The sequence below is a fragment of the Copadichromis virginalis genome, unplaced genomic scaffold (genome assembly GCF_057382275.1).
Source record: "Copadichromis virginalis isolate Kocher_CV1m ecotype Utaka unplaced genomic scaffold, C_Virginalis_male_GT1.1 unmapped_scaffold_1, whole genome shotgun sequence".
Classification (NCBI taxonomy): Eukaryota; Metazoa; Chordata; class Actinopteri; order Cichliformes; family Cichlidae; genus Copadichromis; species Copadichromis virginalis.
Window position 1 is genome coordinate 7,127,213 of NW_028188589.1, and position 25,574 is coordinate 7,152,786.

The window sequence follows — 25,574 nt, forward strand, 5'->3', positions numbered from 1 at the left end:
CAGTCACTGCATCACTGACACACAAACGTCATCTCTGTCAATAACAACATTCATACATGGAATAAAAACACATCAGTGGATCATTGCTGGAGCTGATGTTTGTGCTCCTGGTGCAAAGGCTCTCAGTTTCCTCCTTGAAATAACATCAGTGGTGGGTCAGCGACATGCTTTCTTTCCCTCTCAGGTTTAAATATCTGGGACTCTCCACCGTTTGGTTTTAGAGCTGAAGAAGCTTCTCAGATGAAACGTCTTCCAGAAACTTAAAGACGTCTCTTTTCTCTCCAAGCTCCTTAGATCACATGACCTGGATGACTGAACCTACAGACATATTGACCTGGTTTCATGGTCACATGACAGGTCAGAGGTCAGTTCCTCCTGTTAATGTGAACTCACTGAGTGTTTGTGGTTTACCTCTCAGACTGACTGAAGATGATGATGGAGGAAGAGGAGGACAGAGCAGAGTCTGCAGGGTCCAGCTGTCCGTCTGTGAGGAGTGACCGGTCCAAAGGTCATAATCCAGACTTCAGTGGTGAACCTGGAGCAACGAGGTCAGAGAGCTGAACTCACTGAGTAACAGAAATAATTCTGCACTGACATTATAATCAGTGTTGACTCTGGTTGATTGTCTGACTGTGTTTGTGAGCTGAGAGGAAATGAAAATGAGTTTGTAACAAAAATCAGTTTTGTCCAGTTTTCCTGTAAAAAGCTGAACTCTAATCTAAGAGGATGTTACTGACAGGAAACAGCTGCATTATCTGCAGTCTGTGTGATCACAGCTGCTTCAATCATGTTTGTGTCTGCAGAGGTCAGAGGTCACAGTCTGCAGGGTCCAGCTGTCCGTCTGTGAGGAGTGACTGGTCCAAAGAGCTAAATCCTCCATACTTCAGTGGTGAACCTGGAGCAACGAGGTCAGAGAGCTGTGATGACTCCTTTACATGTTTGTGTTTCCTGGATAAATATGACCTGAAACATCCTCAGATTGTTACAAAGATTCATTAAAAAGAAAACAATGAAAGAGAAAAGATCCAAATGTTCGACTTGGTCATTTGCTGTTTGAGGACAGTGATGCTCATATCTGTGGGGAAAGTGTGACCTGAGTGGGTTCATGTTTGTCTTTAAAGAACAGAGCTGCTCTGATTCTCTTTGTGTCTGATCTGTTAAACAGTCTGAGAGGTCACACAGAGACCCAGCAGCTAAAGCCTGGATCATACTGGCTGCTGTTACTCCATCAGGACAACACTGAACCACAGTGGTGTGGATGTAGTGGATAAATCCCACCATACTGATGCTCAGAGTTAACCACAGGGAACAAAACCAGATGTTACCTTCAGATTGTGACCTTTGGAGTGGACGATGCAGATTTCAATAGAGAATAAATGTTGTTGTTTTTCAGCTGTGAAGAAAGAATCTAATTTTCTGAACTTAAGAATTTATGATGCTGGAAACAACATGGAGACTATAACACAACATTTCCACTGTGTTCATAGAATGAATGTAAAACTGTCAGACATTCATTAAATATGCAAAATGTCTACAGAAGCATCAGAGGGTCAGACGTGAAGCACTCAGTGATTTTGATCAAATGACTCATCAGTTATTGATCCGTACTACACTGATCTACCACGTTAGTAAAGCTGGTGTTCTGGTGGTGGAGGGAGACTCGGATCATGTTCTGGTTTTGGAGCAGTGATCTGCTGATGGTTCAGTTTGATGAGCTTCTTCAAAATCATCCCTGACATCACCACTGAAAGGACGTCCATGAAAACAGACTGAAAATTACTGATATGTTCACAATCTGAGAGTTTAAAACTTGACAGACTTGATTCAGATGAAGTTATTTGAGCAGAAACTCCTGGATCTTTATCCTGTGTTGATCTAATCCTTCATGGTTCCTCCACAGAGTGGAGCAGCAGAGCTCAGAGGTTCCCAGTGGTCAGTCTGCCCAGCAGCATCAAACACAGCTGGACTCCATATTTATGGTCTGTACATGTACAACAACTACTTTATTATTAATAATAATGCATTTATTTATAGGTCCCTTTCAGAACACCAAGGACTCTGTGGACTAAACGACCAAAAGAAAACAAACTTTGAAATCAGACGGTGCAAATGTGATCACAGGGAAACGTTTTAAACATCGAGGCTTTAAACAAAAACCAAAGTGAAACAGTTTGTAGTCGAGATCAGTGGGAATGAAGCTGAATAACTGTTTCTTCAATAACTTTGAGCAATAAATGACAAATATGATGGAAATTAGCAGCATTAGCACTTACTAATGATGTGAGCTGACACTCGGCTGTATTGAGACGACCACATTAGGTGGTCCTCAACTGTAATGGAAACCAGTGGATCCAGTCCAGTCGTGGTGACCTGTGGTGAGTCGATCTGAGCAGCTACTAATGGAAACAGGGCCATAGATGTGTTTGTGCTTAATAACAGTGAATCACATGAGTTTTACATTACAGTTAAAATCTCATGTTGTTTGTTAAAGTGTGCAGTTCAGGGTGTGTTACTAAAACACTTTCCAAAGACCCAGCCCCCATAAAAAGCAGCCAAACAGCTTCTAAGAGTTACACACCCACACATATCTATCAGGTTAACTCTGGTCTAACACACTTGGATTTAGCTTGAAGAGTGTTTCTGTACGAGGACTGAAAATGATTTAAAAAGCAGCTAATGTCCAAAGAACAACTTTGACACACCTTCATAAAACCTGCAGAGCAAAGAAAAACTAGCTGAAAGTCTGGCTGCTCTTATGAAAAGTACAGAGAAATTATGGGTCGCTCAACACTTGTGCACAATATAAGAGTTTAAATAAATCTGAAGAATAACTCAAAGTCCTACAATCATACTGATAAAGTCATCTACAGCTAACTATCCAAGTGGATTTGTTTAAGACAGCTCCATCTGCTGGTGGCCCTCTGCAGGTGCATGAAAGGGGCGTGTTTATAGTGAAAGTAGTAGAGAAAGTAAACCCCACGGGAAGGAGGAGGACTCTCAGCAGCTTCCAGCTCATATTCAGACATTTGACTTCTCACTGAAAGCAGCAAGTTTGAGTGTCTGTACCTTAGTTAGAAGAGATAACATGTCAGTAGTAATTAGAGTTGATTGAGCAATGCTGTCCTTGTAATGTAGTTTATGATTTTTATGGACAAGTCCAGTTTTTCTGTAGAGCCTCTCAAGTTGGTGACAGCAGCAGTGGAAGTTCACGTGTAAACCAGAGCAGCAAATCAGGTCCAAATGTGTTGTTCACAGTGAGTGGGATCATCATTGGCTGCTATGTTAACCTCCTGCAGCAGGATGTCTTTGGTCAGAGAATGGATAGATCACTAAGTCATTGTTGAGTTTAGGGAGACAGTAGACAGTTGGAGGAGGTTCAGCCAGTTGACACACAGTAGATAAAATAACTGAAGGCAGGAGCAGACACCTGTATGACTTTCCACCTCTCACATAGATTATTTCCCTGGGCAGCGCCACAGGGCTGGTAGATGTAAACAAAGCTGGAGGAGAGGATTGATTCATCTGAGAAAAGTCACAGAGTTGTGTCTTGATGCTCAATCATCCAGGTACGTAAATCCCAAAAAGCTTGATTCTGTTCATCTGGATGTTTTCAGTGGGAGAAACGTTTCATCATCATCAGGTGACTTCTTCAGTCTCAGCTGACTGCAGGTTTCAATCTCATAAACAGGACATTTGTATGACTGAAACCAGCCCACTGAAGGAACAATGGGCTGGGAGGTCAGTTCATTGATCATTGGTACGCATATTGTCAGGACCATTGATCAATGGTTGTTGATCAATGGTCATGAGTCCAGTTCACAGAGAGCTGGGGAATGGCTGCAATCACAGCATGTAAGATGGTGACAGTTGTACCCTTAGGCCCCTCCTCCATTCAGAGATGGTCTTTTCACATAAATGGCCTCCTTGACTCCGCCCTCAAACCAGCGTTCACATTTACTCAGGACCTTCTTGATGTGAAGTTCTTCTGCTTCGCTGGCTGCTGTGTCTGTGGGGATGGTGTTTGTTCTGTGTTGTAGCGTCCTGATGACGCCCAGTTTGTGCTCCAGTGGATGATGAGAGTCAAACCTTAAATACTGATCTGTATGTGTAAACAGAGTGAACCTTTAAGACCAGTTGTCTGTACGATCAACTCAGTCACCTGAAACATCTCCAAGTTTCTGGCTTTGATCATCAACCTGTTGGTAGTTCAGCTCTGAACACCAGTGAAATGTTTCTCCCACTGAAATCGCTGCATTCATATGAACAGAATCAACGTTTTGGGATCATGGAGTTGTGGACAAAGTCTCAGTTAATCAGATAAAGTCAAACCTATAATTGGTAAAGAGTTCGTGGATGATATGCCCCTTGATGGTAAAGAAGTGGATGTTGTGTGGACTAAAGTTCAGAGTGGTGGGTCATTCATAAATATTCTGTTCCAGCTGCTGGAGGACAACATCATCACTTTTGTGAAGAACGAGCTGAAGAAGATCCAGAAGGCTCTGAATCCAAATAAGCCCCAGTGCTTGGAGTTTCAGAGGGAGGATGATGAGCAGAGGAGAAACAGCAGAGAGGCATTTGTGAAGATCACAGTGGACTTCCTGAGGAGAATGAAGCAGGAGGAGCTGGCTGACCGTCTGCAGAGACGTAAGAGGATTTATCTAAAGATTTAAGCTGCTGGATAAATGAGAGACTTGTGACACCAGTGTGTTCAGTCATTTCTCAGTGGGTCAGAAATTGTCATCAGCATTTTGTAAAATGTGATTGTTAAAGTTGTATTTTTATTATTATTATTCAGAACTTCCAGCTGCTGTTTGTCATCGTAAACTTAAGTCTAAGCTGAAGGAGAAGTTCCAGTGTGTGTTTGAGGGCATCGCTAAAGCAGGAAACCCAACCCTCCTGAATCAGATCTACACAGAGCTCTACATCACAGAGGGAGGGACTGCAGAGGTCAATGATGAACATGAGGTCAGACAGATTGAAACAGCATCCAGGAAACCAGACAGACCAGAAACAACCATCAGACAAGAAGACATCTTTAAAGCCTCACCTGGCAGAGACGAACCAATCAGAACAGTGCTGACAAAGGGAGTGGCTGGCATTGGGAAAACAGTCTTAACACAGAAATACAGCCTGGACTGGGCTGAAGACAAAGCCAACCAGGACATCCAGTTCATATTTCCATTCACTTTCAGAGAGCTGAATGTGCTGAAAGAGGAAAAGTTCAGCTTGGTGGGACTTGTTCATCACTTCTTTACTGAAACCAAAGAAGCAGGAATCTGCAGCTTTGAAGACTTCCAGGTTGTGTTCATCTTTGATGGTCTGGATGAGTGTCGACTTCCTCTGGACTTCCACAAAACTACAATCCTAACTGACCCTAGAAAGTCCACCTCAGTGGATGTGCTGCTGATAAACCTCATCAGGGGGAAACTGCTTCCCTCTGCTCGCCTCTGGATAACCACACGACCTGCAGCAGCCAATCAGATCCCTCCTGACTGTGTCGGCATGGTGACAGAGGTCAGAGGGTTCACTGACCCACAGAAGGAGGAGTACTTCAGGAAGAGATTCAGAGATGAGGAGCAGGCCAGCAGGATCATCTCCCACATCAAGACATCACGAAGCCTCCACATCATGTGCCACATCCCAGTCTTCTGCTGGATCACTGCTACAGTTCTGGAGGATGTGCTGGAAACCAGAGAGGGAGGACAGCTGCCCAACACCCTGACTGAGATGTACATCCACTTCCTGGTGGTTCAGGCCAAAGTGAAGAAGGTCAAGTATGATGGAGGAGCTGAGACAGATCCACACTGGAGTCCAGAGAGCAGGAAGATGATGGAGTCTCTGGGAAAACTGGCTTTTGATCAGCTGCAGAAAGGAAACCTGATCTTCTATGAATCAGACCTGACAGAGTGTGGCATCGATATCAGAGCAGCCTCAGTGTACTCAGGAGTGTTCACACAGATCTTTAAAGAGGAGAGAGGACTGTACCAGGACAAGGTGTTCTGCTTCATCCATCTGAGTGTTCAGGAGTTTCTGGCTGCTCTTCATGTCCATCTGACCTTCATCAACTCTGGACTCAATCTGCTGGAACAACAACAAACAACCTCCAAGAAATCTAAATTATTTAACAAACCAAAACTTCAATCTCTCCACCAGAGTGCTGTGGACAAGGCCTTACAGAGTCCAAATGGACACCTGGACTTGTTCCTCCGCTTCCTCCTGGGTCTTTCACTGCAGACCAATCAGACTCTCCTACGAGGTCTGCTGACACAGACAGGAAGTAGCTCACAGACCAATCAGGAAACAGTTCAGTACATCAAGAAGAAGCTCAGTAAGAATCTGTCTGCAGAGAAAAGCATCAATCTGTTCCACTGTCTGAATGAACTGAATGATTTTTCTCTAGTGGAGGAGATCCAACAGTACATAACATTAGGACTTGTCTCCAATGGCAAACTGTCTCCTGCTCAGTGGTCAGCTCTGGTCTTCATCTTACTGTCATCAGAAGAAGATCTGGATGTGTTTGACCTGCAGAAATACTCTGCTTCAGAGGAGGCTCTTCTGAGGCTGCTGCCAGTGGTCAAAGCCTCCAACAAAGCTCTGTGAGTAAATCTGTGATCAGGCTTTTATCTATAACATAAACAGTGTAATGTGTGATGGACCCTTAAAAACTTAAACATATTTATTTACATGATCATCAGCACTAAATACAGTATATTATAGTTAATGTTTGATAGCAGCAGTAAATGTCAGTGTCTTAGACATATATGAACTTCAGCTTTTATCAAAGTCATATCCAGAATCATCCTGTAAGTAAACTTTATTTATACAGCAGCTTTCACAGGTGAAAAACCACAAAGTGCTTTACAATAGAAACAGGCAATAAAAACACAGAAGATAAAAACATTAAACAGCAAACACTGAACATCATACAGCCTAAAACTAGTTAAAGGCCACTCTGAATACTAGAGTCTGAATAAATGAGTTAGTGGGACCAGTAACAGCCTTTAACTGGAAGATCTCAGATGTGAGAAGAGCTGTAGGATTGTAGAAAGTCAGAAATATAGACTGGGACTTAAAGTAAGGACTAAAACTTTAAATAAAGCCTAAAATGAACTGGTTACCAATGTGAAGAGATTAAACTGGAGTAATGTCCAGTCTGTTTCATGTGCTGGTTAAAAGCCTCGCAGCATCATTCTGTACTGACTGAAGATGTTCAAAGACTGTGATGGAGCCATAGGTGATCAACTCCCTCATTCCTCCTCTGGTCTTATTGCTCAGCTGAAGAGGAGTTCACTTCTATATGTTACAATCAGCATCACCAGTACAGCTCCAAGGATCTGCAGCTGCTGGCAGATCCAGTCATGCATGCTTGATTGTTTTTCAGTCTCTCAGGTCAGATGAAGTCATATTCTTTATGAATCAGCATAAGAAGTCAATAAAAATTCAAAGCAAATCAAGATGAGCGTTTATTCTTGTTTTAATAAATATATGAGCGAGAGGGACCTTTTTGGTCTAAAGTTATAATCATCTGCCACATTTCTAATCTCTTTACTACGTGGACTTTTAAAATATTTTCTGTTCCCCCAGACTGAGTCTCTGTAACTGGTCAGAGAGATCAAGTTATGTTGTGCTTTTCATCAATTGACAGAATTAACCAATAAGAATCCACTAAATGGGAAAAAAGTCAGTTAAACTTCTGTAATAGTTTTATGATAATTTAATGAGCAGAGAGTTATTGATCAATATGTCAGTTACTTTGGTGCTAATGCACTGCCCGGCACATGGAGCCCAATTGGCATTTGCAATAGAATACCAGAATTGATTGACCATTGTCAGTTAACAAATGTCAGCGTCATCCATTTGTTGACTCTCAGTAAAAAAAACAGGATTAATTGCTAAATCTAATAACTCTTTAGTGCACCCTCATTGCAACTTAACAACAGTGTTTGTTTAATGTTTATCTGTCATTTTTCAGACTGAGTCACTGTAAGCTCTCAGAGAGAGGCTATGAAGCTCTGTCCTCAGCTCTCAGCTCCCAGTCCTGTAGTCTGAGACAGCTGGACCTGAGTAACTCTGACCTGCAGGATTCAGGAGTGAAGCTTCTGTCTGCTGGAGTGAAGAGTCCACACTGTAAAATGGAAACTCTCAGGTCAGAATTTAAAATTTTCCAATGATGATCACGTTAAACCTGATTTCTATTACTGCATAAACAGGAAATTGATTTTTAAAAAAGTCTTAATGTAGAAATTAGTGTCTGGGGTTTTTAGTGATATTTGTTCACTTTCTGTCTTTCATTTGCAATGAAATGTCCCATCTGCTCCTGAGTCCAAAATCTTTATTTTAGCAGTGCTTCATCCACCAAACCTTCTAGTTCGATTCCTGTATGCTGAAGGTTTTTACAGAGCTGTTTGTTCAGATATCAGAATTTGATTTTCAGAAACATTTAGTAATAAAAATATGATCAATTGATTATTTCTGACTGAAAAGATGAAATATACAGGGAGTGCAGAATTATTAGGCAAATGAGTATTTTGTCCACATCATCCTCTTCATGCATGTTGTCTTACTCCAAGCTGTATATGCTCGAAAGCCTACTACCAATTAAGCATATTAGGTGATGTGAATCTCTGTAATGAGAAGGGGTGTGGTCTAATGACATCAACACCCTATATCAGGTGTGCATAATTGTTAGGCAACGTCCTTTCCTTTGGCAAAATGGGTCAAAAGAAGGACTTGACAGGCTCAGAAAAGTCAAAAATAGTGAGATATCTTGCAGAGGGATGCAGCAGTCTCAAAATTGCAAAGCTTCTGAAGCGTGATCATCGAACAATCAAGCGTTTCATTCAAAATAGTCAACAGGGTCGCAAGAAGCGTGTGGAAAAACCAAGGCGCAAAATAACTGCCCAGGAACTGAGAAAAGTTAAGCGTGCAGCTGCCAAGATGCCACTTGCCACCAGTTTGGCCATATTTCAGAGCTGCAACATCACTGGAGTGCCCAAAAGCACAAGGTGTGCAATACTCAGAGACATGGCCAAGGTAAGAAAGGCTGAAAGACGACCACCACTGAACAAGACACACAAGCTGAAACATCAAGACTGGGCCAAGAAATATCTCAAGACTGGTTTTTCTAAGGTTTTATGGACTGATGAAATGAGAGTGAGTCTTGATGGGCCAGATGGATGGGCCCGTGGCTGGATTGGTAAAGGGCAGAGAGCTCCAGTCCGACTCAGACGCCAGCAAGGTGGAGGTGGAGTACTGGTTTGGGCTGGTATCATCAAAGATGAGCTTGTGGGGCCTTTTCAGGTTGAGGATGGAGTCAAGCTCAACTCCCAGTCCTACTGCCAGTTTCTGGAAGACACCTTCTTCAAGCAGTGGTACAGGAAGAAGTCTGCATCCTTCAAGAAAAACATGATTTTCATGCAGGACAATGCTCCATCACACGCGTCCAAGTACTCCACAGCGTGGCTGCAAGAAAGGGTATAAAAGAAGAAAAACTAATGACATGGCCTCCTTGTTCACCTGATCTGAACCCCATTGAGAACCTGTGGTCCATCATCAAATGTGAGATTTACAAGGAGGGAAAACAGTACACCTCTCTGAACAGTGTCTGGGAGGCTGTGGTTGCTGCTGCACGCAATGTTGATGGTGAACAGATCAAAACACTGACAGAATCCATGGATGGCAGGCTTTTGAGTGTCCTTGCAAAGAAAGGTGGCTATATTGGTCGCTGATTTGTTTTTCTTTTGTTTTTGAATGTCAGAAATGTATATTTGTGAATGTGGAGATGTTATATTGGTGTCACTGGTAAAAATCAATAATTGAAATGGGTATATATTTGTTTTTTGTTAAGTTGCCTAATAATTATGCACAGTAATAGTCACCTGCACACACAGATATCCCCCTAAAATAGCTAAAACTAAAAACAAACTAAAAACTACTTCCACAAACATTCAGCTTTGATATTAATGAGTTTTTTGGGTTCATTGAGAACATGGTTGTTGTTCAATAATAAAATTATTCCTCAGAAATACAACTTGCCTAATAATTCTGCACTCCCTGTGTATTTGGTCAGTGATATGACTCATTGCCTCACTTAAATATAAAATGTAAACAAAAATTCAAAACAATAGATTAATACAAAACAGAGTTTGACTGTCGAGCTTAAAGTGAGCTTGAATGTTATTCACTTCCTGTTTTATTTTGGTAGTTATCGTCTCTGATTTTTACCCCAACATTGTCTACATTAGTTTCAGCTGTAGAAGGTTTTATTGACTGTTTGATTTGTCACTTTTTTTTAACTATAATTGTTGACTTATAAGCTATTGCTTAAAATGTATTTTCATTAAAATACCAAATAATTTATTACTTTATCATCTAATTAGATTATAATTCTGTAAATAAGAGTGATAGTGTGGCCTGTGTGGGTTGTCTTCAGGTTCTCTGCTTCCTCCCACAGTCCAAAAACATGCATGCTGGGTTAACTGGAGATGTGTGATTGTGAGCATAAATGTTTGTCTGTCTAGCTCTGTTTCTACCTGGCTACATCACCGTGGTTACTGATGCTGAACCAATAACCTGGTCTGGACCAGGTTATGTTCAGAGTTTTTGTTTAAAATCAGCTGAAGTGCCTCATTTTCACTGATTCTTTCATTTACAGAAAGCTTTAAGTGAGATATAGATTCAGTCATATGTTACTAATATTACTTTTAACCTGAGTAGCGAAAGTCCGCGGTGATCTGAAAATGATGTGCCGGGAGTTGTGCCGTTCTCTGCGGCTTCAGTGACCCTCGAGCTCTCGACTAGCTGGGTAACAGACGTCGCCGAAAACGTCGAAGCACTTTTGCACTTTTGCACTTTTGCAAATATGCGATATCTTCATAAACCGAGCAGATATTTGAAGTTTACACACCCACATTCTCCCCTGAAAATATGTTAAAAGTTTATTTTGTGACCCAGGAAGATTAATAAGAGTAATTTTAAAACTTAGTAGCGGTCACCATTACCGGAAACTGGAGTTTGGCTGGGCCGCACAATGAATTCTGGGATATGGTGGGCCACGAAGGACACACCCGACCCATCCTTCAAATTCGGGGAAAAGGAGGATGCATTTGTCGGCTGCATTCGGAGGAATTTGGACAGCCTTCGGTGCGTCGCTGTGACGTAATCTGTCTACAAATGTGTCCTCAGGAGGACGCAGCCCATGAATTTGTACACACCGAGCCTGCGTGCTGGTAGCAACTTAGCCACAGCTCGGGTGTGGAGGAGAAGCTGAAAAAGAAGGTTTTCTAGTTTGTAAGGAGGAAAAAACTGAGAGGACTAACACTGGAATTCCCAGCTTCTACCGTTCTACCTTTAAAAGCCGGAGAGCAGTCAAGTCAAGAAGGCTTCTACCTGAGACCCCCGCGGAGTCATCATTTTGCGTTTCTACCTTTAAAAGCCGGAGAGCAGTCAAATGCTGGAAGTGGAAGCTAAATTGGCTAGTCATTCATATGTATATTGGGTCGTTACCTAGGAATTCTGGAGGGAGGGGATTGGGGGAGAAATCAACACACATGAGTCTAGGTCCTTTGTTGCTGACATTTATTGATAAAAACAGTAGTTTCATTTCATGTTATTTCCTTTTTCATTTCAAGCAAGGAAGTGGATGTAGTTAGTAAGTAAGATATTTCAGACATTATTCTGACACAGAGGAGGAGATACTGGAATTATAATTAGTATCTATGCATGCATTTGTGATTTTGTTTGACCTTCCCATTGCTCACAATTTGAATTTGTTCACACTGCAGATGAGTGTCTCAGTCCCCAAACAAGCTCTCTTTTTCGGTGGAGAAGCAGTCTCCTCATCCGCAGTGAGTGTGGAGAAATCAACACACATGAGTCTAGGTCCTTTGTTGCTGACATTTATTGATAAAAACAGTAGTTTCATTTCATGTTATTTCCTTTTTCATTTCAAGCAAGGAAGTGGATGTAGTTAGTAAGTAAGATATTTCAGACATTATTCTGACACAGAGGAGGAGATACTGGAATTATAATTAGTATCTATGCATGCATTTGTGATTTTGTTTGACCTTCCCATTGCTCACAATTTGAATTTGTTCACACTGCAGATGAGTGTCTCAGTCCCCAAACAAGCTCTCTTTTTCGGTGGAGAAGCAGTCTCCTCATCCGCAGTGAGTGTGGAGAAATCAACACACATGAGTCTAGGTCCTTTGTTGCTGACATTTATTGATAAAAACAGTAGTTTCATTTCATGTTATTTCCTTTTTCATTTCAAGCAAGGAAGTGGATGTAGTTAGTAAGTAAGATATTTCAGACATTATTCTGACACAGAGGAGGAGATACTGGAATTATAATTAGTATCTATGCATGCATTTGTGATTTTGTTTGACCTTCCCATTGCTTACAGTACAAAAAACCAACCATTTGTACACATATGTACTAATAATAATAAAAAGTGAGTGCAACACTGCAACCCATCACCCCGTCGTTCAGTGGTCGTTGATCAGTGGTCCATTGTGGCACCATTCAGAGCACTGGTACAATAGTACCAGCAAGATATGGGAAGACATTGCAAATGTACTTGGATTTTAGGTTGCAAGCCACCCAAAACTTGATCCCAAACTTGTCAGGTTTACTTGCAATATACTGCAGGAAACCCGTCACCCCGTCGTTCTGTGGTCCATTGTGGCACCACTGATCAACGACCACTGAACGACGGGGTGACGGGTTGCATTGTTATGTGGTCACACCCCCGTCGTTGATCAGTGGTCCATTGTGGCACCATTCAGAGCACTGGTACAATAGTACCAGCAAGATATGGGAAGACATTGCAAATGTACTTGGATTTTAGGTTGCAAGCCACCCAAAACTTGATCCCAAACTTGTCAGGTTTACTTGCAATATACTGCAGGAAACCCGTCACCCCGTCGTTCTGTGGTCCATTGTGGCACCACTGATCAACGACCACTGAACGACGGGGGTGTGACCCCGCTGATCAGTGTGACCTGACCCCACTGATCAATTGTGATCAAGGGTATATATATGATACAATCTCACTGCACTTAGCCTAACCCTTCATTGCCCTGAAGAATCCTGTGGTGTACGGACCTCCTCTCCAAGGAAAGAAAATGCAGAGAAGACTCACCACCCAGCAGGCGTTGGAAATGATCCTGGCGGAAGTCGACCCTTGTGACTCGGATGGAGAAGACCTAGAAGTTCAGCCGGATTCGGACTCAGAGCTGTCTGATCAGTCTTCCGGTTAGTTTCATTTCATGTTATTTCCTTTTTCATTTCAAGCAAGGAAGTGGATGTAGTTAGTAAGTAAGATATTTCAGACATTATTCTGACACAGAGGAGGAGATACTGGAATTATAATTAGTATCTATGCATGCATTTGTGATTTTGTTTGACCTTCCCATTGCTCACAATTTGAATTTGTTCACACTGCAGATGAGGAGACTGCTTCTCCACCGAAAAAGAGAGCTTGTTTGGGGACTGAGACAGCGAAAGATGGCACAGTGTGGCGTGAAGAACATGTGGGGACCCGTCTCCCTTTCACCCCTATAGAACCGTACGCTGCAGATGGAGAGCCAACGGCTAAGGCCAGGAGAAGTATCTTGAGTCGCCTTCAGAGCTTCCTGTGTTTCATCACTCTTGACATGCTTCGTAGCATTCAAGAATGGACTATTCAACATGCACAGCAAACGGAGCATGTTTGTTGGTTCATGGACCTCCCTGAACTAATGGCATTTATTGCTATTGTCATCTTGCGGGGGGTTTACAGGGTTCCATCTGTAAATGACTGCTGGTCAGCAAACCTGGGAAACCCACAGATAATTGGAACTATGGCACGAAACCGCTTCCAAGACATCATGCAACACCTACGCTTTGATGACAAGTCCACCCGCTGTGATCGAGCAAAGACTGATAAGTTCGCAGCAATTTCCAGTGTGTGGGGATCATTTGTCACCAACTGCATCACGTGCTACAACCCTGGTCTACATATCACCGTTGATGAACAGCTTTTCCCATCAAAAACTCGGTGCAGTTTCCTGCAGTATATTGCCAGTAAACCGGACAAGTTTGGGATCAAGTTTTGGGTGGCTTGCGACCTAAAATCCAAGTACATTTGCAATGTCTTCCCATATCTTGGCAAGGACCCCAATCGTCCCACTGGGGAGAGACTTTCCGAAAATGTAGTTATGAGGCTGATGGAACCATTCCTGGACAAGGGCAGAAATGTTACCACTGACAATTTTTTCACATCGCTTTCACTTGCGCAAAAACTTCTTAGACGGAAAACCACCATCCTCGGCACAGTCAACAAGATTCGCAGGGAAATTCCTCAATCCACTAGACAGACAGATCGCAATGAATTCACCACTCAGGTATGTTGCAGGTCTTTTGTGGTTCTATGTTTATGTGTTTCATTGTGTGTAAAAGGGCTATGGAATTAACAATTTATCTTATTTCTTAGGTGTTTTCAACCTCTGCTGCCACGCTGACGGCGTATGCGGCCAAACGGAAGAAGACAGTATATATTCTTAGCAGCATGCACAGCGTGGTTCAGACCGAAAACACTACCAAAAGGAAGCCAAACACTGTCACCCTTTACAACAAGACAAAGTGTGGCGTGGATGTGATGGACCAGATGGTTCGGGAGTACACTGTCCGCAAAGGAACACGGCGCTGGCCAGTTGCCGTGTTTTATAACATGATTGACATGGCAGCACTGAATGCACATGTGCTGTATCAAGAATGCACCGGGACGAAGGAAAGACGGGTGGACTTCCTGGTAGCCCTTGCAACCGAATTGGCTCACTCTCATGTAGCTGCGAAGAAGGAAAGAAAAGAACAGTTGCTTCGGACACAACCCTCCACACCGAGCCCTGGAAAAAGGGCCACGTGTCAGGTCAAACACAGATGCAAAAAAAATCAGGCCACTGTGCGATGTGTTCACTGCTACAGGTACACATGTGGTAAATGCAGGCGACAGATACCGTGGCAGTGCCAGGATTGTGAGTGATTGCTGAAAATGTTGTAATGTACTCACTCAATTTTTGTTATTATTTGTAAACATGTGTACAAACGGTTGGTTTTTTTTCTATTTTCATCAATAAATGTCAGCAACAAAGGACCTACATGTGTGTTGAGTTCTCCCTAAGATGGCATACTGAAACACTCCAAGTGTTTGCAAGTAAACCTGACAAGTTTGGGATCAAGTTTTGGGTGGCTTGCAACCTAAAATCCAAGTACATTTGCAATGTCTTCCCATATCTTGCTGGTACTATTGTACCAGTGCTCTGAATGGTGCCACAATGGACCACTGATCAACGACGGGGGTGTGACCACATAACAATGCAACCCGTCACCCCGTCGTTCAGTGGTCGTTGATCAGTGGTGCCACAATGGACCACAGAACGACGGGGTGACGGGTTTCCTGCAGTATATTGCAAGTAAACCTGACAAGTTTGGGATCAAGTTTTGGGTGGCTTGCAACCTAAAATCCAAGTACATTTGCAATGTCTTCCCATATCTTGCTGGTACTATTGTACCAGTGCTCTGAATGGTGCCACAATGGACCACTGATCAACGACCACTGAACGACGGGGTGATGGGTTGCAGTGTTGCACTCACTTTTTATTATTATTAGTACATATGTGTACAAATGGTTGGTTTTTTGTACTGTAAGCAATGGGAAGGTCAAACAAAATCACAAATGCATGCATAGATACTAATTATAATTCCAGTATCTCCTCCTCTGTGTCAGAATAATGTCTGAAATATCTTACTTACTAACTACATCCACTTCCTTGCTTGAAATGAAAAAGGAAATAACATGAAATGAAACTACTGTTTTTATCAATAAATGTCAGCAACAAAGGACCTAGACTCATGTGTGTTGATTTCTCCACACTCACTGCGGATGAGGAGACTGCTTCTCCACCGAAAAAGAGAGCTTGTTTGGGGACTGAGACACTCATCTGCAGTGTGAACAAATTCAAATTGTGAGCAATGGGAAGGTCAAACAAAATCACAAATGCATGCATAGATACTAATTATAATTCCAGTATCTCCTCCTCTGTGTCAGAATAATGTCTGAAATATCTTACTTACTAACTACATCCACTTCCTTGCTTGAAATGAAAAAGGAAATAACATGAAATGAAACTACTGTTTTTATCAATAAATGTCAGCAACAAAGGACCTAGACTCATGTGTGTTGATTTCTCCCCCAATCCCCTCCCTCCAGAATTCCTAGGTAACGACCCAATATACATATGAATGACTAGCCAATTTAGCTTCCACTTCCAGCATTTGACTGCTCTCCGGCTTTTAAAGGTAGAAACGCAAAATGATGACTCCGCGGGGGTCTAAGGTACTACCCCGAAATGACTGCTCTCCGGGGGTGTAAGTGTTAAGTGAAAGAGAGGCTGGAGAGTAACACAGAGCAGCAATGAATGCTGCTCACACAGTTTAGACAGTTTAGCATCAAATGTTCTAGTGAATTAGCTCCCAGCTAACTAGCATAGCAGCTAACTAGCAGAGCAGCTAACTAGCAAACCAGCTAACTGCACCCACAAGCTGCGACTGCGTCTTTCTAACAAGAGCATCAGACACTCAGACTGGTTTTCTTTGTGGATGATGATGTGTTCTCACACTGATCCTTCATGGTGATGCTGCCATCCACCCACTGCTCCTGGTGTTGCCAATTCCTCAGTAAGGAAAATCGCTATTGGCTGTCCTAAAAGTCGCTGCAAGTCGCTAAATGATGTCATCGCCTAATTTGGATAAATGGTCATGCTAATGTAATTGTAACGTACGTTGTAGGACAGAAAAATAACATTGTGGAAGAGACATAGCGTGAGTAAAAAATGTCCTGGAATGCATTTAAATAAATAAATCATAGTTCTGTCTGTAACTATTACAACACTCTCACCACATTTGTTAACAATTCTCTCAACAAATGTGTTTCTCCTCGTTCTTTGTCATCCAGCTGCGACTTTAGGTATAAATGTGTCATAAACAGGATAAAGCAGTGCAGGTTCAATGTAATCAAACCTCAGACTGAGTTCAAAATCATCACCTGTCCCAGATACCACATCAGCACCAGAACCATGATGTGTTTACTCACATTTAAAAAGGTGGAGGTCAGTGTGAATGGACTGTTGTCATTGGTCTGAATGTGCCTCTATAAACATGTGCTCTTCATTATTGATGTTTTCCTAATGAACAGAAAATGAGACTTAACAAAATCCTTCTGACTGTTGTTGGAGCAGGTTGGGTCCTGGGTTTGAGTCCCCCACTGAACCACAGGGGCTTCTAGCTTTGTTTCACAGTGTATAGAACAACAAATAAAACCAAATCTCAAAAAAACACATCAAACTTTGAGGGTTGAACCAAGGATGAGGAAGCAGACTCGGCCCCAAACAGCTGGATATATGGATGTTACCACAGCAACCACAGCAGTGCGCTCTCAGTATATTTAGTTGTATAAAGGTGTTTGTGGTGTGTTGCAGCTGAAGCATCCTCATGTATGTTGACACAGGGAGAAAATAGTGTGAGGACACTGTTCACAGCAGTCACAGCTCGCTGCCTTCAACGGTATCTTCCTTCCTTGTTTGGATGTCACTGATATCATCTTCTGCTCTCACACTGACCACCTGTTGGAGCTAACATGCTAACATGGAAGCAGCAGGTATGCCACCTGTGGCAGCTGAGGTCACGTGACCTGAGTGTTTGAACCACACGTTGGAGCAGCGTTTCCAAACATCTGCACTTCAGAAGCTCCAAAGTGTGGAAATGTCACTGTGGAGCGTCTCATCACTATCTAAGAGATTTTCTTGCCTCTGCAAAGCGAAGCTTGCAAACAGCACCATAGTTTGTCAATCCCAACCAATCAGAGCGCTCCTTATGTCACGTCACATGACTCGTGTGTTTTCCTCTTTGATTAGCACCCAAAGAACTAAAGAAAGGCTAAAAGGACGTTCAGCCAATCAAATCCCTCCTAGCAACAGGAAGTCTAGAGAGGAAATGGAGCAGAGAAGGAGAATCACCAGTTTAAATGTCTGAGTTTTAAACTGGTGACCCTCTAAAGAGGCTTTTATTCACTCTTTCTGTTTTCTTTACAGCTTTTTTCACCATTTAAACTGTTTAATATCAGATTTAGAAATAACTTTTGGACAGTTTTTCTACATTTGCACTAAAATATGACATCAGTAATGACTTTCTGACTTTACGTTGGACTAATCTAACGACTCAGCCTGGCTATGTTGGACTGGGTGTGGCAGCAGCTCCCAGTTTGAGTTCAGGAGACAGACACTCTCTCTACTTTGAAGATCAGCTTCAAACTTTCCTTTTTGATAAAACTTATAGTTCGAGCTGGATCAGGTGACCCTGAACCATCCCTTAGTTATGCTGCTATAGGCTCAGGCTGTTGGTGGACTTCCCATGATGCTCTGCTTTCTTCTCCCCTCTTTTCACTCCTGATGCTTTTATATGTCACTACTACGTGTCCTTAACTTTTGTCTCTCTGTTTTGTTCTTGTCTCTCTGAGCTCATCTCTTCTCTTTCCCCTCACCCTGCAACCAGTCATGGTAGATGCTCCTCCTGGAGCCTGTTTTCACTGGGAGGATCTTTGTGTCAAAGGGAGTTCTTCTTCCCACCATCACCAAGTGCTGCTCACAGTGGATTGTGTCGCGAAATCTATCAATGTAGAGCAGTGAGACAAACCACGGAGGCCCCAGAGAAGTGCAATCAAACGATGAGTTTATTAACACACAGGAGAAAACATCAGCCTATGACTTCTGACAAAAATACATGTTGTGGACACTTACAAAGCAGTGGGGTATACACCCCCCCATGGCGTCAATAAAAATAGTCAGAGTAAAATAGGTTCCAGACATTAGTCACAGTTAATGGTACATCTTGTACATCTTTAATGGCTGTATAGCTGTATATCCCAGATTCTGTAAAGTTATTTATTTCATATTCTGTATAGTTTTTCATATTTATATCCTGTTCATATCCTGTACATAGCTTGTACTCACTACAGCCTGTACATACTTATAGTTATAGAATATTCACAACATACTTCATACCGTGTACATTATAACATAATAGACCCATTTCTGTAATATACTCACATATCTATATTATTGCTAATATATATTGTAATATATCTATATCACTAAAGCACTTCTGGATGGATGCAAACTGCATTTCGTTGCCCTGTACCTGTGCATGTGCAATGACAATAAAGTTGAATTCTATTCTATTCTATTCTAATTCTATAAACAGACACAGAACTTCTCTTTTCTGTAACACCTTCCATACAAGGTAATAAACTTCAAGCCCTCAGGGTCTCTGGGGCTAATTATTGACTCTGGTCATCTGTTGCCAAGTAGAGTAAAATATAGTGAGACACCAAATGAGTTAAGGCCTCAGGCCTGACACATTCCTAGATTATATGTGTTATATGTATTGTAAGCATGCATGCAATCATCCTGTTCTAGTTTCCCTCAGCATGTATCACCTGGACAGTCACGCCAGTGAAGCTTAAGACCCTTAATGAACCGAACATCAACTCGACATAAGCACAAATATGCAATGTGTATGAAATACTTCTGACCGTACTTGTAATAAAAGTTAACATAATGGAAGGATCCTCAAATGAACATGTTCAATAGACAACTTTAATGCAATATCAATACTGTGAGAAATATTATTAGATGGAATAATGCTGTAAAGAACATTATTAATGCAGTTATAATGATGCAGATTATATGGCAGCAATAAAAGAATTTCTGTATCTCCACAATTGTCTGATGTTTGGGACTTTCTCTCTAATATTGGAGGCTGTTACCTTACACTGTTAAACAGCTTCAGATGACTGTTGTTGTCCATTGGGAATTGTCACTTTTAAATAAAGTTACATTGAATGGATGTAAATGGATAGATGTTATTGTGACAAAGAGAAAACGATTGTTGACAGATTGATTGTTGTTTTGTGTGTCTGCAGTCTGTCAGGCTGTCTGATCACAGAGGAAGGCTGTACTTCTCTGGCCTCAGCTCTGAGCTCCAACCCCTCCCATCTGAGAGAGCTGGACCTGAGCTACAATCATCCAGGTCCCTCAGGAATGAAGCTGCTCTCGGCTAGACTGAAGGATCCAGGCTGGAGACTGGACACTCTCAGGTATGGAGAGAATGTCTGATAGAGGAGGAAGAGCTGGAAACATTTCCTGTGTCCTTCACTCACTTCCTGTTTGTTTCCTGCAGATGACACATGAACAATCACACATGCAGGAATATTTTCAGGGACAGACACACTAGTCTAGCTGGATAGTTCATGGATATTTATGTAGGGGTCTCCAAGGAGTCTGTTTGCAGGAACATTTAGGTCACAGGTGTACCTGATATAGATACCAGTGTACCTAATAAAGTGTCAGCTAACATTTGGAAATGGAAGCTAAAATAATGACAAACTGTACATTCACAGCTGAATTCACAATAAATTTGTTCTCAAGTGCACATTTTTCTGTTATTGTTCTCAAACAACAGAATGAGAATGAAATATTGATTCTAACAGGGCCCATAAACTTTACTAACTAAACATTACTGTGAGCAGCTCCTCCATCACTTCAAAACTGTCATCAACACCACGGACATACATTGGGAGCTGGGCAGTGTCGGTGATGTCTGTGGTCTCATCAAGAGCGACTGAGTATACACTGAAACATTTGGCTTTCTCACACAGTTGGTCATAAATGTCACTTGACAGGTCAGAAATGCGATCTGCTGCGGTGTTGGCAGAAAGGCTGATGTTGCTAAACTGACCTTTCTTTCCCGGACAGACTATATTTGCAGCCTGCAATATGCACTTTTAGACAAATGCACCTTCTGTGAATGGCTTCCCTGCTTTAGCAATCATCTCACTAACCACGTGGCTCCGACTGCTGCATTATTCTCTTTGGTTGCTTTCTTGGAGAAATCTTGCTGCCTCAGTAGATCTGTTTTAAGACTGGCAACCCGGTTCGCTCTCTCGTCTCCCTGGTATTTTGCATCCAGCTCAGCATGTCTAGTTGTGTAATGACGTTTCAAATTGTATTCCTTGTGCAGCGCAACTTTCTCTGTGCAAATGAGACAGGTCGGGGTGCCCCTGTGCTCAACAAAGAAATATTGCATTTCCCACTTTTCCTGAAATTGTCGGTGCTCATCACCAACCTTTCTCTTCACCGCAGGCTTTGAAAAAGACATGTTTGGGGCTGTGTGACATTTATAATTCTACTTGGTGTCACTGTCGCATTGAAGTTTCAATCAAGCGTTTAGCCGACGGACGGGGAACGTCTCAACGCGTAGAGAACGTCATTTCTGCTTCTTTTTCTTGCAACCGTAGCACGGCGATCGGCAGATAAAAAGCCGGTAGCAGTCTCCTTTGTTTTTACGCTCGATGTTCATGTCTTTCATGACGACACGAACACCGTGGCGTTTGCAGATGGTAGAAAGTGCAGGGATAGCGAGCGCAAAAAAGGCGACTGCTCACGGCGCCGGGCTATTGTTACAGGAGAAAGAAGAGGAAATGACACCGTGACATATAACAAATAACATCAGCTGTTTCTGATGTTAGTTGTTTTGACTGCTTTTACATTATATTGAAATATATGTAATGTTCATGTTTGCTGCAATGCAAACGGAGTGATGCAAATAAAAACATGGAGCCACAAATTACGGTGCGACCCTATAATTAGTCCGGGTTACCGGGGACTGTTGTTGCCGATGAACAGGTGTCGCTATGTGACTGCAGACTAAATTGGGCTGCATTGAGTTCATGACTTTTCTTTTATCCCGCCGCCTACGCATCACTGTGAGAGTTAATATGAGATCTCTCTCTGTGGAAAAATAACTTTAAATCCCACTGACGTGTGTATAAATCTATATACGTATAACGTCCCGCTGGGCAGCAACTTAAAAAAACAACTTTTTTTGAAGTGTTGTGAACGCAGCGCGCTGGGGCGAATGTCGGCGTTTGCCCAATAGAAAGGAGGAAGCCAGCCAGGCACAGGAAAGAAAGAAACACTCCAGGGCAACGCTGCTGGAACTTTGACTCATTGAGAAATGTTTCCCTGCTTGCATCAAGCCCGGCTGGTGTCCCCTGAGATCCATATCCCACCCTGATTGGTGGGTTAATTCAGCTCCGCCCACAACACTGTAAAGTGTCATACATTATCAAACTAACATTACATTTTCATATTAAGGTGGGGCCAAAAACTATCGTCCTGCGGGCCGCAATTGGCCCGCGGGCCACGAGTTTGAGACCCCTGGTGTAGGAGGACACCTACTCTGTGTCTGGTTAAGTATAAGAGCCCTTTGTTAGGGGGACCGCTGGACTCTTAGCACCAGCTTTGGGGTCACAGGGTCACATCTGGAACACACACACACACACACACACACACACAGACACACACACACACACACACACACACACACACACTATGCACAGACTGGTACTCTTTGTTCATACCTGTGTAAGACGTCATAATGAACTTGTGCATATTCATGTAAGCTCAATAAAGAGCAGTGTTACGAGGGAGCAGACGAGAGCGACTGAGGTCAAGTGAAGGAACGGCGCTGTCACAGTTCTCTCCCTCATCAATTGTCTGGTTCCAGCGGTGGGTCTGTGCTAGACGACCCATCACCAGCTTTTTCCACTGGTTACCAGTACGTGGTAGAATCCACTTCCAGATCTGGTTGTCTTTAAATCTGTGAATGGATTGGCTCCATCTTATCTCTCTTTAACAAAAGAATCCAAGTGGAGCCCTCAGGTCTGCAGATAAGCAGCTTCTGACCAGAACTAGACGTAAAAACAGAGGTGAGCTTTATCGATGGCTGCAGCCAAACTCTGGAACAGTCGCCCTTCACATCAGGTCGTCACCAACACTGGACATTTTTAAAAGCCGGTTGGAAACACATTTGTACTCTGTAGCTTTCAATCCTGACCAGTCTTTATAGTCATTACTGTGTATGTTTCCTATTTTCTCTCTACTCTGTGCAGCACTTTGGCTCAAGCTGTTTTTAAATGTGCTGATAAATAAATGTAGATTTCTTTGAATAAAACAGTGGAGCCGAGCTTTGAGCTCAGTGTGTAACAGTGTGAGTGTGAGAGCCATGTAATGTCCATGTGTGCATGCTGACTGTGCTGCTCTGACCCCCCTCCTCCTTTCAGGGTGGAGCCTGCTGGAGTCCGATGGTTGAGACCAGGTCTGAGGAAGTGTAAGTGTGTTTTTAATGGGATTCATGAAAACAAAGCAGCACACATTCAACCATCTTCATCATGTCAGGAGTCATCATCAAAGTGTCAATCAATGAACAGATGATGGATCAATAACTGCAGCTGGATTGTGTTTGTTCTCTCCATCAGATTCCTGTCAACTCACAATCGACACAAACACAGTGAACACAAAGCTCCAACTGTCTGACAACAACAGGAAGGTGACACATGTGGAGGAGGTTCAGTCATATCCTGATCATCCAGACAGATTTGATGGTTGGGAACAGCTGCTGTGTAGAAATGGTCTGACTGGTCGCTGTTACTGGGAGGTCGAGTGGAGAGGAAACGTTTTTATATCAGTGAGTTACAGAAGCATCAGAAGGAAAGGACGCAGTAATGACTGTGTGTTTGGAAACAATGATCAGTCCTGGAGTCTGATCTGCTCTGATGATGGTCCTTGTTCTGTCAGGCACAATAAGATACAAACATCCATCTCCTCCTCCTCCTCCTCCTCCTCCTCCTCTGTCTCTAACAGAGCAGCAGTGTATGTGGACTGTCCTGCTGGCACTCTGTCCTTCTACAGAGTCTCCTCTGACACTCTGATCCACCTCCACACCTTCAACACCACATTCACTCAAACTCTTTATCCTGGGTTTAGGTTCTGGTCTCGTGGTGCCTCAGTGTCCCTGTGCTGAGTGGAGTGTAAAGAGTGTCTCCTGTTACAGAAACACTCTGACTGTTGAACAGATAGTTCAGTCTGTACATGTCTGTCTCTTTCACTCACAAACACGTTTTCAGATTCATGGATTCAATCAGTTGATGTTTGAAACTCTTCTAAATGATTCCTTGTAAACTTCTTCCTCTTCAGTCACAAACAAACAGGAAGTGATGTCACATGTGTTCCTGTCCACACAGCAGAATGAGTCTATTGCTGACAGTGATGTACAAACAGAGTGAGCATTTCTGAGGCCCAAAATAAACTGAGTAGTTCACTGAATGAACAATGGACTGTGAGCTCAGTTCCTTCATCATTAGTATGGATTATATATGTATATGTATTATATTAGTATCATATATATCAGGTGCTGCTGCTTTCAGTCATTGTGCAAATGTGCTGTTTGTAAGCTTGTAAAGCTGCAGTCAGCTGAGACTGAAGAAGTCACCTGATCAGTGAGCAAACGTTTCTGAAAACGTCCAGATGAACAGAATCAACCTTTTGGGATCAGCCAGCAATGCAGCATCATTGTTGTTCAGCTTCAGAGGTTTGCAGGAATGAACTGATGACCAGAAACAGCTGCAAAGTCCAAGAAAATACCAGCTGGAGTTCAGCTGCATTTGAAGAAGTCAAAGAAAAGTAAGGATGGCAAAGGGTGACGTTTTCTTCCAAAGAGCTGCAAACATGGTCGACGCCTCATTAGAAGAATCATCTGGACATTTGTGAGGAACTCTAACCAAGAAAGCAACGTCACACAGATCCAACAGACAGTTTCCATGACTGCAAGTGTTGAGTGGAAAAATGCTACATTGCATTATTGCATCCTCTCACCACAGGAGGCGCTGTTGGCACCACTGATTGCTGATCAGCTGTTCTCTGATGATCTGATTGATACTGTGAATAACGGGACTCACTGAACTCTGTGACACAGTGAAGATTACAGAGTTTAACTTCACCCTTTAAGACTGACCACAGAACCAAGTCCGCCAGAGCTTTTGTTATATTTTTACATGCTGTGGAGCCATTTGTGGGAGCATTTCAAGTTGCTATACATCAATACAACTGTTATAGCCCTAATTTTAATAATATGTCTGCATTAAGTCCATAGTAACTACATAAACTGCAAAAACAACCTCTGCTCATCCATCTCTGTGTGTATCAGGATACATTTGGTTCATAATACACAGAAAAATCAGAGTTATTACCTGTAATAAATGTGAAAGATTCCTGCAGTGATAACCAGGCAGGACTGAAACACATCCAAGCTGTCACCACGGTAACAGCACCGCCCATCCACAGGTGAGGGGAGGAGCAAAAAGAGGGACTTTGACCATTTTATACTAAAAACACTCAACTAATGTTTCTAATATGAAACAAATAAGCCCACATTAATGTGAGCGTTTATTAAATAATAATAATGATGATTTCCTCCTGATCTCATTTCCACAGCAGAGAAAACTGTGGTGTATATTGAGGTGGAGGGTGTGGTCTGTGGCTCAGGTGTAGAGTGAGGGTGGGGTGCACCACAGCAGCATGCTGGGACTGCTGAGGGTGGAGGAGGGAGTGATGATGACATCAGAGCTGCAGCACAGAGAC

The 25,574-nt window shown here is 42.6% G+C and overlaps 2 protein-coding genes across 2 annotated transcripts; both read left to right on the plus strand.

Annotated features, from left to right (window-relative positions):
- Window positions 1-424: 424 nt before the first annotated feature.
- Window positions 425-6,600, plus strand: LOC146679698 (protein NLRC3-like). Its single transcript, XM_085450180.1, has 4 exons — window positions 425-548; window positions 1,901-1,979; window positions 4,440-4,644; window positions 4,796-6,600. The coding sequence occupies exons 1-4, from the start codon at window positions 430-432 to the stop codon at window positions 6,598-6,600; spliced, it is 2,208 nt and encodes a 735-aa protein (XP_085306306.1). The 5' UTR covers window positions 425-429.
- A 606-nt stretch (window positions 6,601-7,206) lies between these two features.
- Window positions 7,207-24,350, plus strand: LOC146679699 (E3 ubiquitin-protein ligase TRIM7-like). The gene is made up of 5 exons (XM_085450417.1): window positions 7,207-7,389; window positions 7,941-8,146; window positions 20,018-20,191; window positions 23,219-23,265; window positions 23,414-24,350. The coding sequence occupies exons 1-5, from the start codon at window positions 7,207-7,209 to the stop codon at window positions 23,956-23,958; spliced, it is 1,155 nt and encodes a 384-aa protein (XP_085306543.1). The 3' UTR covers window positions 23,959-24,350.
- The last annotated feature ends 1,224 nt before the right edge of the window (window positions 24,351-25,574 follow it).